General features: G+C 46.7%; 1 protein-coding gene across 2 annotated transcripts in view; it reads left to right on the top strand.

The window, feature by feature from the left end:
• Positions 1–16,831, top strand: part of LOC134949616 (uncharacterized) — a 67,888-nt gene that overhangs the window by 25,305 nt on the left and 25,752 nt on the right. For both annotated transcript variants that reach the window (XM_063938315.1, XM_063938314.1), the window contains exons 7-8: positions 14,763–14,899; positions 16,418–16,488. In XM_063938315.1, the coding sequence (XP_063794385.1) occupies positions 14,763–14,899; positions 16,418–16,488 (208 nt within the window). The remainder of the gene's footprint in view (positions 1–14,762; positions 14,900–16,417; positions 16,489–16,831) is intronic.

The following is a 16,831-nucleotide window of genomic DNA, read 5'->3' as shown; positions in this document are numbered from 1 at the left end:
TGTAGTTTGTACAGCGGAGAGACACACTGGATGTCGGAAGTACTGTAGACTGTAGGGGAGAAGGACACGCTGAATGCTGGAAGCACTGGAGACTGTGAGACAGAGGAACACGCTGAATGCTGGAAGCACTGGAGACTGTGAGGCAGAGGAACACGCTGAATGCTGGAAGCACTGGAGACTGTGAGACAGAGGAACACGCTGAATGCTGGAAGCACTGGAGACTGTGAGACAGAGGAACACGCTGAATGCTGGAAGCACTGGAGACTGTGAGGCAGAGGAACACGCTGAATGCTGGAAGCACTGGAGACTGTGAGACAGAGGAACACGCAGAATGCTGGAAGCACTGGAGACTGTGAGGCAGAGGAACACGCAGAATGCTGGAAGCACTGGAGACTGTGAGGCAGAGGAACACGCTGAATGCTGGAAGCACTGGAGACTGTGAGACAGAGGAACACGCAGAATGCTGGAAGCACTGGAGACTGTGAGGCAGAGGAACACGCTGAATGCTGGAAGCACTGGAGACTGTGAGGCAGAGGGACACGCTGAATGCTGGAAGCACTGGAGACTGTGAGACAGAGGAACACGCTGAATGCTGGAAGCACTGGAGACTGTGAGACAGAGGAACACGCTGAATGCTGGAAGCACTGGAGACTGTGAGACAGAGGAACACGCTGAATGCTGGAAGCACTGGAGACTGTGAGACAGAGGAACACGCTGAATGCTGGAAGCACTGGAGCTCAAACAGCAGAGAGCCATACTGCACAAAGGAGCACTGAAGTACACTTCTAAGAAGAGACGATACTCAGGCGCCGGGCTCTATCCGGCATCCACCTTTGAATTCCCCGCCTTCCTCTGATTGGTGGAGGGGAGCCAGTGATGTCACCTGCCCACCACCCACGTGATAGCCGGGTGTAATGGCGGCACCCACACTCAGGGGAACCGCCGGGAAGAGCGCGAGCCAGACGCCGGGACCCGGCGACCACCGGAGGCGGGGACCGCCAGGAGGACCAGCGGGCACGCAGGGGTAAGCGCGGCGGCCGCTGCCCCTGGCGTGTGACATATACTATGCATCCATACCTGTGCTGCAATTTAGTTGTGCGCAGTATATAGTAGGAGGGGACAGTGCAGAATTTTGCTGTGACCACCAGTATATAATATATAGCAGTACGGTACAGTAGTCCATTGCTCTACCTCTGTGTCGTCAAGTATACTACAAAAGTTCAGTAAAATGACCCTAAAATCAAAATTAAAAGCGTCTGATGAGAAGTGTAAACTTGCCAATATGCCATTTACGACACGGAGTGGCAAGGAACGGTTGAGGCCCTGGCCTATGTTCATGGCTAGTGGTTCAGATTCATATGAGGATGGAAGCACTCATCCTCTCGCTAGAAAACTGCAGTGCCACTCCTAGATGGGCCAGGTGTTTGTGTCGGCCACTTGGGTCGCTTAGCTTAGTCACACGGCTACCTCATTGCGCCTCTTTTTTCTTTGCATCATGTGCTGTTTGGGGACTATTTTTTAAATCTGCCATCCTGTCTGACACTGCAGTGCCATTCCTAGATGGGCCAGGTGTTTGTGTCGGCCACTTGGGTCGCTTAGCTTAGCCATCCAGCGATCTTGGTGCACCTCTTTTTTTCTTTGCATCATGTGCTGTTTGGGGACTATTTTTTAAATCTGCCATCCTGTAAAAAAAACACCCGAATCCTACAAAAAAATTTCAGGGAGGTTTTGCCAAAAAGCGTCCGAATCCAAAACACGTCCGTGGAACCGAATCCAAAACCAAAACACAAAACCCGAACATTTTTACTCCCTTTAGGTCAGCAGCTTCTTTCCAGAGGTGCTTACAGTTTTTAAACTAAATTTTAGAGTAACCTGCTTTTGAAACCGGATAGTTATGTGCTATTGTATTAAATGCCTACTATCTCACCTTAATTGAACAAATATCGTGTGCTTTGTACTTTGTCCGGACCACGTGTACAAATGTGTGTCCACAATAAAACAAATCACACCATCTCTATAAATGGGAGCAATACAAACTATAACTACTCACTTAATACACCCCAAACTATTCGCAGGAGCGTGCGATCTTCTGCAAACTAACACCGGAATATTGCTCTTAAAATACCCTACAGCTGACGGCGGACATGGAGTAGCACACGGGTTGTGTGGCTCTCCGGCAATAATATCCGCATATTACATCCTGTGTCCCCCCCTGGGTCCAAAGATAGCCCCAATACCTTTGTGAAGCTGTGGAGGGACCCCTGTGTCGATTCGGGAGCCGAGTGTTACACTCCCGCTGCAGCTGGACTGTTCTGAGTGAGCGGGGCTCCGGGACCTGCCGTACCACGTGACAAGCCGCTCTCCTCTCTCCCGTGCTGCCGCGCTACACACTGCCTGTGTTCGCTCCAGCTGCCGCCGCTGTGTGGAGCCGAGGCGCCGGGGACACTGTGTGCGCTCGGCCTGACCCTGCTTGACTCCGGGGAAATCCCTGCTGCGGCGCTGCCGCGGGTCCCGCCGCCGCTCCCCTGCTTTAAAGCCACAGCTCCTGCTTCCCTGCCTGCATCCTGGGGACATATTTATGCTACTGGGGGGGCAGATGCACCCTGGGGGAGCTTCCCTGCATAAAGGGTGATACACATATTATATTATATACAGGCTGCGTGTGGCTCCTATGTGGGGCTTCCCTGTTACCCTGCCATTGTATGGACTGTAGAACAGTGCAGGTCTACCTTCACCTTATCCTGGTGGCCCTTTGCAGATGTTATTGCGGTCAGAGTCAAGACAGGCTGTAGCTGGTCAGATTTGATATACTGCCTTCCCTACTGGCAACCTCTGTACAGTTTTGATATACTATTTGTCGAGGCAGCGGCTGGACTGTTTAATATACTATATAATTCACACGTAGCAGCTGGACAGTTTTGATATACTATAGTTCCCTGCTCTCCACCATCAGCTTGGCCATAATGGTGAAACCACAGCAATCTGCCGCGGCTGCGGCGAAGTTAGAGAAATTTGCCAGAAACCCTCCGACGCGATCTCATCAAGGGGAGGTGCAGTCGACCTCGTCGCCGCCTTCTCCGTCAGCTGGCTCCTCTGTGGAGGCTACAGATGCCGCTTTGCAGAGGGTGCTGGATGCGGTCACGGCCAGCGAGGCCCGCTTGGCCGACAGGATCGGTCAGGTCCAGGCGGACTTATCTATCATACACCAAGATCTCCAGCGAGTGCGAGAGAGAGTCGGTGAAGTTGAGACACGCACATCCACTCTGGAGGACACGGTTACACCACTCGGTAGACGTGCTTCTGCTCTGGAGTCACAGATGTCGGAGGTACATAAAAAGATGATGGATATGGAGGGAAGATTGAGACGGAATAATGTCCGCTTCGTCGGACTCCCTGAGAAAGAGGAGGGTACCTCCCCCGAAAAATTTCTTGAGAAGTGGCTGCTGGATACATTTGGAGCGGAGGAGTTCACCTCACACTTTGCGGTGGAGCGCGCTCACAGGGTTCCGATGCGTCCATTACCACCAGGGGCACCACCCCGTACGTTCATTGCCAAGCTGCTTCACTACCGGGATAGAAATGTGATTCTGAAATTGGCCCGTACTAAGGGCCCTCTGAGGTGGAACGGCTCTCCGATATCAGTCTTTCCGGGTTTTGCTATAGAAGTTCAGAAGGATAGAGCTCAGTTTACCCCCGTGAAACGCAGGCTGCGTGAACTGAACATCCCCTATGCCATGCTTTTTCCGTCTAGACTGCGGGTTGTTTCTGATGGAGAAACTAAGTTCTTCACGTCTTCCCGTGAGGCATCAGTGTGGCTGGACAGACGCTTTCCGGCACGGCGGGCGCTGGCTGCTGACTGAACTCACGCTTTCGGTTTCTCTATCTGCTAGTATACTGTTTCTCTTCTGCCCGCTATGTTTTTTTTTTTTTTTTTTTTTTGGGAGAGATATACAGTCACTGTTGGCGGGGGGGAGAGAATAATGGGAAAATCTTAAGACCTGTTGTTATGCTTATAATATGATGTTACGGTGCTCACTTCTATCCGTATATCTGTCTCCTGATGCCTCAGGCTAATATCCTTGTTCAGTTCTATATGTTATCTTCGGGGCCGCCTGGATATGTTTGTCCCGTTGTATGGTCCCGAATGCTTATTTAGATGGGGTTGTTCTGATGGTTTTGGGGGGGGACACACTTGAATTTAGCCGGAAGCTTCTCCTGCCTTGAAGTCACTGAATTCTTGGCCCCCCTTTTTTTTTTGGTTTCTTTTTTGACTTTGTAGAATGTGTAAAGGTATTTTTTGCCTTCGTTTTTAGGGATTGCTCTTTGTGAGCGTTGTTTGTTAGGGAATCGGGTATGCTGCAAGTTCTTAGTGGTATACGGGGTGGGGGTGGGGGTTTTGTTAAGAATTTATTGTTTTGTTTTTACTTTCTGATGTGCAATGTGCTTGTTTCTGATGTGCTTCTGTTACAGCTAATCATGGGTATAGTTTGCTGGATAGGTGCTGGGGGTGGCTGGTCGCGGGTCATCGGTTTCATTATCACGCTGCTTTGCTATGGCTTTGGTTAGATTTCTGTCCTGGAACGTGAGGGGGATCAATGACAAGATCAAGCGTTCCCTGGTCCTTAGACAGATCAAACACTATGCTTCGGATGTAATCTGTTTAATGGAGACCCACTTGGTGGGTACTAGAATTATGTCCCTCAAAAAGCCATGGGTCGGGTGGGCTTTCCATTCCATGCATACCGCAGCGTCCCGGGGAGTGTCGATCTTGATCAGAAAATCTGTTCCCTTCTTGCTTGATAGTGTACAAACAGATCAGTGGGGGAGGTATGTGTTTCTTAAATGTAAAATTAACTCCGTTCCTTTACTGTTGCTGGCTGTGTATGTGCCCCCTCCATACTCGTCTGACGTGCTTAAAAGGGCATCTACTTTCTTGGCTGCGTCCCCAGGGGTGGCTGCTATATGTATGGGTGACTTTAATAATGTTTTGAATCATGAGCTGGATAGGCTGTCTACGGCATCCTCCAACCCGCAGCCACGGCGTTCTCCATTTGCAGATACTGTCTCTGAGCTGGGCTTGATCGATCCCTGGAGATTGAAATATCCTGATCTGAGGCAGTATTCGTGTTTCTCACACTCCCACATTTCCTTCTCTAGGATAGACTTGGCTCTCCTCACTCGGGAGCTCCTGCCTATGGTTCATGGTGTTAAATATGAGACTAGGGGTATTTCGGATCACTCCCCTGTATCGGTACATATTGACTTAAGCTGTCAGAGGGGCCAGGCAGTATGGAAACTTAACCCTTTCTGGCTCACGCATATGGGTGAGGGATCCGAATTGGAAGCTAGCTGGTTAGAATTCTTTGATTCTCATGCAGAGACTACCGATATCTCCTTACTGTGGGATACCTTTAAAGCCTTCCTGAGGGGGACGCTGATCGGGAGAGTGGGTGGTCTTAAATCCTCTTTTAGGAAACGTGAGACTGAACTGGAGGCTCGGGTTATTGATTCTGAGATGGTATACATACAGGATGGCTTGGACACCTCCAGATCAGACTGGCTCCATGCTCAGAAGGAATGGAAAGAGTATCTATGGGGGAAAACCCAGCATAGGCTTCTATTCTCCTCCCATGTCCAATACGCTACAGGGGATAAACCGGGCTCATATTTGGCTAATCTTGCAAGAGGGGACCGTTCCTCTCACACGGTGGTAAAGGTGGTGAATTCGGCCAGAACAGTGTTGGATCGCACCCCCCAAATTGTCACGGAATTCGTATTATATTATCAGGCGCTATATAGCTCCAAACTAACATGTTCCCCACTGGAACTGTGTAATTATTTAGATAGAATCCAGTTGCCTTGCATTTCTAGTGAGGCTAGAGATCTTTTAGACGCTCCTGTATCGTTGGAGGAGGTAGAGGCAGCCATCACCGCGTCTCCGGATGGTAAGGCCTCCAGCCTTGATGGTATCCCATCGGAGTTGTATAAGAAACACACTAATTTTTTTGCCCCTCAACTGCTTAAGTTATTTAACACTATATTTGCGCAAAATGTGCTCCCCCCTTCTATGGCGGAGGCATTGATCATAGTGATTCCAAAGCCGGATAAGGACCCTGAGAGAGTCGAGTCATATCGTCCTATCTCTCTATTACCCACGGATGTTAAAATCCTGGCCAAGGTCCTGGCTTCCAGACTCAATCAGGTTATAACCCAAATCATTCACCCGGACCAAACAGGCTTTATGCCTGGTAAGTCCACAGCCGTTAATTTAAGGCGCTTGTTCACTCATTTTCAGGTTTCGCATGGGGAGGCCTGTTCTTCTGTTGTAGCCTCTTTGGATGCCGCTAAGGCCTTTGATTCAGTGGAGTGGGCCTTCCTATGGGAAACTATGAGTAGATTTGGCATGGGTCCCAATTTTATAAAATATGTTAAATTGCTTTATTCTCTGCCCATGGCCAGGGTCTCAGTGAACGGATATGTATCAGGTCCCTTCCCCCTGTCCAGGGGAACGAGACAAGGCTGCCCTTTGTCCCCCACCTTGTTTGCCGTTGCTATTGAACCATTGGCATGTTTGATTAGAGCTAGTCGAGATATTCTGGGTATTAGGGTGGGAGCAAGGGAAGATAGAATAGCATTATATGCTGACGATCTCTTGCTATTCGTTGATGATTATGTCTCCTCTATGCCCATAATTCTGGATATGATAAATACCTATGGACACTTCTCCGGGCTCAGAATAAATTGGGACAAATCCACTATCACTCCACTTAGGGGTCCAATCCCAGTAGCCCCTTTGATCCATATCCCGCTTAGGTGGGTAGACTCTTTCAAATATCTGGGTATATGGGTATCGAACGACCCTTGTACTTATGTCTCTCTTAACATTATGCCGCTGGTTGATTATCTCCGTTCGAAAGTTAGGGTTTGGGGGACTTTGCCTCTGACTACTACTGGTAGGGTCAACTTGGTGAAAATGGTGTATCTACCTAAGCTCCTCTATGTCCTTCAGCAGTCACCTATATATATTGGTTTAAAAATATTCAGGCAAATTGACAGCTTGCTGTCTTCCTTGATTTGGGCTAGCAGAAGAGCACGGTTGAAGCTTGATACCTTGTCTAGACCAAGATCGGTAGGGGGCTTAGCCCTCCCTATTTTTAAATTTTACTATTACGCAGCACAATTAGCACATGTTTGGGAATGATTTAATTGGGGAGTCTAGAATCATTGGAGGGGTATTAGAAAACTGTATATTAATCGCATGTCTCAGTTGTAAATATCGATAGAAGTAAGAAGAGGGTACATTATAGTCCTGTTGGAGCTGTTGAAAGGACTTCAAGGTATCGCCATTGTACAAGTGCCCCAAGCAAGTTACCCCCCACCTCCCCCATACCGCCCTAACGTGGAGCGAAGCTAATTCTGGGAAACCAAGGACATTATCTAATGGAGTGTCTGAATCTATACCCTGGCCCCTCATGGCAGCATGTACCTGTTTTCATACAAGAATGGCCTGTCTTATTATAGGGACCTTAGATAGTTTAACATTCCCACAGAGTAGCAACTGTAATGGCGTGCCATCACGATACTCCTGCAGAAACATTTGGGAGTGTACAGTGAGACTACCGGAGTCCGTCACCCGTCTGTGCAGGGTAAATACTGGCTGTTTTATTTTTACACTGCAATTTAGATTGCAGATTGAACACACCACACCCAAATCTAACTCTCTCTGCACATGTTAAATCTGCCCCCCCTGCACTGCACATGGGTGGTCATTCCGAGTTGTTCGCTCGCAAGCTGCTTTTAGCAGCTTTGCACATGCTAAGCCGCCGCCTACTGGGAGTGAATCTTAGCTTCTTAAAATTGCGAACGAAAGATTCTCAAAATTGCTATTACACCTCTCTTAGCAGTTTCTGAGTAGCTCCAGACTTACTCGGCATCTGCGATCAGTTCAGTGCTTGTCGTTCCTGGTTTGACGTCACAAACACACCCAGCGTTCGCCCAGACACTCCTCCGTTTCTCCAGCCACTCCCGCGTATTACGCAGCACAATTAGCACATGTTTGGGAATGGGTGACGGACTCCGGTAGTCTCACTGTACACTCCCAAATGTTTCTGCAGGAGTATCGTGATGGCACGCCATTACAGTTGCTACTCTGTGGGAATGTTAAACTATCTAAGGTCCCTATAATAAGACAGGCCATTCTTGTATGGAAACAGGTACATGCTGCCATGAGGGGCCAGGGTATAGATTCAGACACTCCATTAGATAATGTCCTTGGTTTCCCAGAATTAGCTTCGCTCCACGTTAGGGCGGTATGGGGGAGGTGGGGGGTAACTTGCTTGGGGCACTTGTACAATGGCGATACCTTGAAGTCCTTTCAACAGCTCCAACAGGACTATAATGTACCCTCTTCTTACTTCTATCGGTATTTACAACTGAGACATGCGATTAATGTACAGTTTTCTAATACCCCTCCAATGATTCTAGACTCCCCAATTAAATCACTCTTGCTGAGTCTGGGGGACGGGCATTTGGTTTCCAATATATATACAGGTATGCTTCAATCTCACTACTCTGACCCGTTGTCCTCTCTCAGAAATAAATGGGAATCCGACCTGGGACCAATTTCAGACGAGATGTGGGAGGGAGCTTTATGCTCTCCACGGTTGTCTACCACCACCACTAGATATCAGCAAATCCAATTGTTTATTATACATAGAGTGTATATGACACCGGTGAGATTGGCCCGCATAGGCGGTACTCATTCTACCAGATGTCCTAAATGTGGCAGTTTGGATGCTGATTACTGGCACGTTATATGGCTTTGCCCTAGGATAGCAACATTCTGGTCTGGTATTATTGATATCATAGTGTCTACTGGAATTCCATCGGTTGTGTGTACTCCGGCGGTGTGTGTGCTGTCGGCCTTGGAGGACGATGCCCTGGACGCTCCTAGCAAACGATATCTGATTAATCTATGTGCCCTGGCTAAGGTGTGTGTCGCTAGACTATGGCTAGCTAAAGATGCTCCCACAGTACAGTCCTGGGTCTCGCTTGTTACTGAAACGGCCGCTCACGAGAAATATGTATATATGGCCAGAAAAGCGAGGAACAAGTACTATGACTTGTGGGGCAGATGGCTTAGCTCTCCTGACTCAACGAACCAGAATAACTGATACTCACCATTGTGTGACTAATATGGGGGGGTGCTGGAGAGATGGGACGCGTTCCGTGGGGAACATGTAGAGTTATGTAAGAAGGGTTTATACTAGCAGCAGTGATTTCTCCTCTTGTACATTGCCCTTGGGACCCGAGACCGGCCCCCAATTTGCCCGCACTCATAGGGGTTGTATATTTGTAGTTAGCTGGTTGGATATCTGAGAAGTACTTGACTACTATATTTGGATAATTGCCTTGATATGTTATTTTGTCCTGATCTACAAATGTATGTTTAAAGAGATAAACCTGCACATCGCACTTATATTGTCTGTATTGTTTTTGAATTGGGAATCTGCGTATTCCCTTGCGTGGAATTTTGTTGGGTTTTTTTTGTTGTTTTTTTGCTTTCATCCCCTTTTTTGTTTAGTGGTTTTTGTTTTATTGTTTACAATGCAAAATGAAAAATCAATAAAAATTATTGAATTAAAAAAAAAAAAATACCCTACAGCTGGATACCAAACACCTCCTTATAACCTAGGGGGTAATTCCAAGTTGATCGCAGCAGGAAATTTTTTAGCAATTGGGCAAAACCATGTGCACTGCAGGGGGGGTGGGGGGAGTTAGATTTGGGTGGGTTATTTTGTTTCTGTGCAGGGTAAATACTGGCTGTTTTATTTTTACACTGCAATTTAGATTGCAGATTGAACACACCACACCCAAATCTAACTCTCTCTGCACATTTTAAATCTGCCCCCCCTGCACTGCACATGGGTGGTCATTCCGAGTTGTTCGCTCGCAAGCTGCTTTTAGCAGCTTTGCACACGCTAAGCCGCCGCCTACTGGGAGTGAATCTTAGCTTCTTAAAATTGCGAACGAAAGATTCTCAAAATTGCTATTACACCTCTCTTAGCAGTTTCTGAGTAGCTCCAGACTTACTCGGCATCTGCGATCAGTTCAGTGCTTGTCGTTCCTGGTTTGACGTCACAAACACACCCAGCGTTCGCCCAGACACTCCTCCGTTTCTCCAGCCACTCCCGCGTATTACGCAGCACAATTAGCACATGTTTGGGAATGGGTGACGGACTCCGGTAGTCTCACTGTACACTCCCAAATGTTTCTGCAGGAGTATCGTGATGGCACGCCATTACAGTTGCTACTCTGTGGGAATGTTAAACTATCTAAGGTCCCTATAATAAGACAGGCCATTCTTGTATGGAAACAGGTACATGCTGCCATGAGGGGCCAGGGTATAGATTCAGACACTCCATTAGATAATGTCCTTGGTTTCCCAGAATTAGCTTCGCTCCACGTTAGGGCGGTATGGGGGAGGTGGGGGGTAACTTGCTTGGGGCACTTGTACAATGGCGATACCTTGAAGTCCTTTCAACAGCTCCAACAGGACTATAATGTACCCTCTTCTTACTTCTATCGGTATTTACAACTGAGACATGCGATTAATGTACAGTTTTCTAATACCCCTCCAATGATTCTAGACTCCCCAATTAAATCACTCTTGCTGAGTCTGGGGGACGGGCATTTGGTTTCCAATATATATACAGGTATGCTTCAATCTCACTACTCTGACCCGTTGTCCTCTCTCAGAAATAAATGGGAATCCGACCTGGGACCAATTTCAGACGAGATGTGGGAGGGAGCTTTATGCTCTCCACGGTTGTCTACCACCACCACTAGATATCAGCAAATCCAATTGTTTATTATACATAGAGTGTATATGACACCGGTGAGATTGGCCCGCATAGGCGGTACTCATTCTACCAGATGTCCTAAATGTGGCAGTTTGGATGCTGATTACTGGCACGTTATATGGCTTTGCCCTAGGATAGCAACATTCTGGTCTGGTATTATTGATATCATAGTGTCTACTGGAATTCCATCGGTTGTGTGTACTCCGGCGGTGTGTGTGCTGTCGGCCTTGGAGGACGATGCCCTGGACGCTCCTAGCAAACGATATCTGATTAATCTATGTGCCCTGGCTAAGGTGTGTGTCGCTAGACTATGGCTAGCTAAAGATGCTCCCACAGTACAGTCCTGGGTCTCGCTTGTTACTGAAACGGCCGCTCACGAGAAATATGTATATATGGCCAGAAAAGCGAGGAACAAGTACTATGACTTGTGGGGCAGATGGCTTAGCTCTCCTGACTCAACGAACCAGAATAACTGATACTCACCATTGTGTGACTAATATGGGGGGGTGCTGGAGAGATGGGACGCGTTCCGTGGGGAACATGTAGAGTTATGTAAGAAGGGTTTATACTAGCAGCAGTGATTTCTCCTCTTGTACATTGCCCTTGGGACCCGAGACCGGCCCCCAATTTGCCCGCACTCATAGGGGTTGTATATTTGTAGTTAGCTGGTTGGATATCTGAGAAGTACTTGACTACTATATTTGGATAATTGCCTTGATATGTTATTTTGTCCTGATCTACAAATGTATGTTTAAAGAGATAAACCTGCACATCGCACTTATATTGTCTGTATTGTTTTTGAATTGGGAATCTGCGTATTCCCTTGCGTGGAATTTTGTTGGTTTTTTTTTGTTGTTTTTTTGCTTTCATCCCCTTTTTTGTTTAGTGGTTTTTGTTTTATTGTTTACAATGCAAAATGAAAAATCAATAAAAATTATTGAATTAAAAAAAAAAAAATACCCTACAGCTGGATACCAAACACCTCCTTATAACCTAGGGGGTAATTCCAAGTTGATCGCAGCAGGAAATTTTTTAGCAATTGGGCAAAACCATGTGCACTGCAGGGGGGGTGGGGGGAGTTAGATTTGGGTGGGTTATTTTGTTTCTGTGCAGGGTAAATACTGGCTGTTTTATTTTTACACTGCAATTTAGATTGCAGATTGAACACACCACACCCAAATCTAACTCTCTCTGCACATTTTAAATCTGCCCCCCCTGCACTGCACATGGGTGGTCATTCCGAGTTGTTCGCTCGCAAGCTGCTTTTAGCAGCTTTGCACACGCTAAGCCGCCGCCTACTGGGAGTGAATCTTAGCTTCTTAAAATTGCGAACGAAAGATTCTCAAAATTGCTATTACACCTCTCTTAGCAGTTTCTGAGTAGCTCCAGACTTACTCGGCATCTGCGATCAGTTCAGTGCTTGTCGTTCCTGGTTTGACGTCACAAACACACCCAGCGTTCGCCCAGACACTCCTCCGTTTCTCCAGCCACTCCCGCGTTTTTCCCAGAAACGGTAGCGTTTTTTCCAACACGCCCATAAAACGGCCTGTTTCCGCCCAGTAACACCCATTTCCTGTCAATCATATTACGAACGCCTGAACGAAGAAAAAGCCGTGAGTAAAAATCCAAACTTCTTAGCAAATTTACTTGGCGCAGTCGCAGTGCGAACATTGCGCATGCGCTCTAAGCGGAAAATCGCTGCAATGCGATGACATTTACCGAGCGAACAACTTGGAATGAACCCCATGGTTTTGGCCAACTGCTAAAAAATGTCCTGCTGCGATCAACTTGGAATTACCCCCCTAGTTCTGTCCCCTCCTGTCCTGTAAAGGTGAATCCCTTTGTTCTTATACCATTTAAACATGTGTAACTCACTGGTGTGGTGCAGGGAGACTATGGCCCTCATTCCGAGTTGATCGCTCGCAAGGCGAATTTAGCAGAGTTGCTCACGCTAAGCCGCCGCCTACTGGGAGTGTATCTTAGCATCTTAAAATTGCGAACGATGTATTCGCAATATTGCGATTACAAACTACTTAGCAATTTCAGAGTAGCTCCACACTTACTCGGCATCTGAGATCAGTTCAGTGCATGTCGTTCCTGGTTTGACGTCACAAACACACCCAGCGTTCGCCCAGACACTCCTCCGTTTCTCCGGCCACTCCCGCGTTTTTCCCAGAAACGGTTTTTATCCACACGCCCCTAAAACGCCGTGTTTCCGCCTAGAAACACCCATTTCCTGTCAATCACACTACGATCGCCGGAGCGATGAAAAAGCAGTGAGTAAAAATCCTATCTTCATAGCAAAATTACTTGGCGCAGTCGCAGTGCGAACATTGCGCATGCGTACTAAGCAGAAAAATGCTGCGATGCGAAGAAATTTACCGAGCGAACAACTCGGAATGACCTCCTATGTGTACATTGTGCACTATTTGGATTAAATATGTAATGTGTTTTTATGGCTTTTCCATACGATTATAAACACTACCGTAATTACCCATACCACGCGCTAATACGCAAATTGCGAATATGCGGAGGCACGGCAGAGCATGTACGCGCATGGAGGCAATCTGTGTGTAGTTTGTACGTGATGTGTGTACTGCAATATTTTTCGACTTTGACACTCTGATTGTGAATTACACACAGTCACAGCGGCCAGGCAGCACTCTCTACAATAGTAATAGGTTATTACTTCAGCACTAACTAGGCTGTTTTAATACCACTAATGTAGTATTATAGTATTTTTGATGGGAAATCCTCCTTACTCAATAATGAGCTATTTATAAATTAGAGGATAACCAATCCATATGGATATCATAAAATACCAAGTGGTTTTATTACAAATACTTAGACAAAGATCACATACACCAATGTAAAGTTCCTAATGACAGGTTTATATTACAGTTTCCAACGCAGTCAAACCTTTGCGAAATGTCAGCAGGTTACAGGCCAGTTACAGGTTATTGCACAGGTTACAGACAGCAGTGTAAAAACAGCAGATCCAGGATTCCTAACACTAGTCACTGCCTGGCTTTTCACCTGGGCAACTAATTCACCATCAGGAGCCCTGACCCTTGTGTCTGAAACCATGCCTGCTGCTGAACACCCAAAATACCTGTACTGGATCTCACATTCAGTAGTTCTATAACCATGTCAGATTTGTGCTATCTCTGTCACACTATATATATAATATCACAATGCCCTGGAGTTATATTAACTTCTATAGAGGACACACAATAAATTAAATTTACTTCACAATTTATATATATAAAAAATAATTAAAACTATAACGGCATAATATACAATTATAGAAAATACAATGCTGTTATGACAACCGTGGCTTATATTGTGCAATACTGTAGGTTGATCTTTTAACCATCCACATTTCAATTCTACTAAAGTTGTCCTCAACATATCAGTTCGGGTCTGGCCTGGACCGGTAGAAGGACTCCTTATCATAACATTCACAGGGGGAGATGCATCGAACATTGGAGAGAGGTAAAGAGGAGAAGTTGGCGATAGCAGCCAATCAGCATTCTGACATTTTACAGTCTGTGCTAGAAAAATGACAGTTAGGAGCTGGTTGGTTGCTATGGGCAACTTCTCCAATTTATCTCTCCCCCACCATGCGGAGATATCTGCAGATGATACACCATTTCTGGAGTGTTGCGGTGCACAGTGACAATTACACACCAAACATCCAGCATGTAGCGTGAAATAGTCACTGCGTGTTTCTGAACCTCATCACCACAGCCTGAAGATGGCCCCATCCCGCGGGGTAAGAGCAGGAACACAACGGGACTCCCACTGCTAGGCTAGTTACAAAGGGACGGGCGGCTAGAAAACTTGTACAGAACTATAATAACTTTGAGTCCCAATAACATGGATCTTTTTTTACATCAGATTGTAGGGAAAATGGCTTTGTATCTAAGTGCTTATACAAAGAAAGAATACGCCAAGTGGGACCAGAAGCTGACGTTCGTTTTACACAAGTATGAGCTTGAAGGCGAAAAGCTGAAAGGAAAACATTTATTTGGCTTGTAAGTATAGAGAGGATGGATGGAGTGATTGATTGATTGATTGATTGATTGATTGATTGATTGATTGATTGATGGATGAATGGTTGAATGAATGGTGGATAAATAAATGAAAGAATGAATGGCTTGATGGATGAATGAACAGGTGCATGAATTAATGGATGGCTGAATGAATAAATTAAATGACTGACATTGCTGCCTCAAAGAGTTGGGGCCATGGGTTTGATTCACACCAGGGCCCTATATGTGTGGTGTTTGTATGTTCTCCCAATGTCTGTGACTGTCTACAGAAGCATACTGTAGATAACTAAATATTCTTTGTATAGCGCTGAGTAATATGTTGGCACTATATAAATATACGCTAATAAATAATTGGCGTATGAGATAGGTAACGGAGATGTGCAGAGTTACAACAACATTTTGTTAGACAGCAGAACAGGATATTTCACATAGGCGCAAAGCTCTGCAGGTACAATCTGGAATCCTCCGCTCTACTTTGCCCTTCCCATAATTGCCATGTACTTATAACTTACATTAGCGTGTTGCTAGATGTATGGTCTATGAGTATTACTGCGGCAGTGACTGTCACCGCGCTGTGCTGTGTGATGTGGGCGGAGTTGATCTGGGAGCACTTACTGCACAACTCCAGTTATATATATGTCAGTGACATACCTCCCAACTGTCCCAATTTTCATGGGACAGTCCTGTTTTTTTGGGGACTGTCCCGCTGCCCCACCCGCGGGCCGCAGTTTCCTGAGGTGTGTGTGTGTGTGTGTGGGGGGGGGGGGGGGGGCAGTTGGGAGGCTCCTGTCACTCGCTGCCCTGCTTAGCGTCTATTCACTGAGACAAGAGGGACTGGTGGCATGCCAGTAGCTCACAGAGCGCTGGCCATTCCCCCATAATGACGGGAAATGGGGGCATGGCTCGCGATTGTGGCATTGCTGTGAAGCCACGCCCCCTTTACTGAGGCCATGCCGCAACGGAGACCGGATTCCTACCACCGGTGTGTGAGTCCTTGCTTTCAGTATGCTTGGTATCCCCCATTTGCTCAGATATTTTATTCAATGGATGTAGATAGATAGATAGATAGATAGATAGATAGATAGATAGATAGATAGATAGATAGATAAATAGATAGAGCATACCTCTCCGCTGTCCCATCCGCGAGTTGAAGTGCCCCGTGATGATGGGTTTCACACAGCATCTAATCACCAGCAGAGAGGGACAGGGGGCGTGGCCAGCAGCTGTCCATTCCCCCATAGTGATGAAAATGGGGGTGTGGCTTGTGATCGTGTCACTTTGCCCACACCCCCTAGTCACAAGGCCACACACCCTAATTTCAGACGCGTGCTTCCGCCACACGCATATGTCCCTCTTCTGCAAATAAATAAATTGTGAGGATAGATAGATAGATAGATAGATAGATAGATAGATAGATAGATAGATAGATAGATAGATAGATAGATAGATGTGTTAATTTCCAAACTTCCTATAACCTCTGATTTCGGTATATATTTGTAGGGATGGGTCGTTACAACATTACCATTCAACTCCACACATGGAAGAAGAGAATGGAGTGATAATCATACGAGGTAAATATTGTGATGGGACTGGAGGCCTGAACACGTATTCCTGAGGATACAGCCGGGTCACTCATAGACGCGCTCACACTATGGGGGTCATTCAGAGTCGACCGCTAGGCTGCATTTTTTTACAGCCTGCGATCAGGTCTGAACTGCGCATGCGTATGCACTGCAATGCGCAAGAGCATCGGACGACTGCACAGCGCATTGGGGCATAGTGGCGGGTTGGTGCGGAAAAAGGGATCGCACGGGTGATTGCAGGGTCATTGACAGGAAGAGGGCGTTTGTGGGTGGCAACTGACCATTTTCAGGGAGTGTCTGGAAAAACGCAGGCGTGTCCATGAGTTTGCAG

Source organism: Pseudophryne corroboree, chromosome 8 (assembly GCF_028390025.1).
Source record: "Pseudophryne corroboree isolate aPseCor3 chromosome 8, aPseCor3.hap2, whole genome shotgun sequence".
NCBI lineage: Eukaryota > Metazoa > Chordata > Amphibia > Anura > Myobatrachidae > Pseudophryne > Pseudophryne corroboree.
The sequence above is the reverse complement of the archived record's forward strand: the minus strand, read 5'-3'. Positions and strand labels throughout refer to the sequence as shown.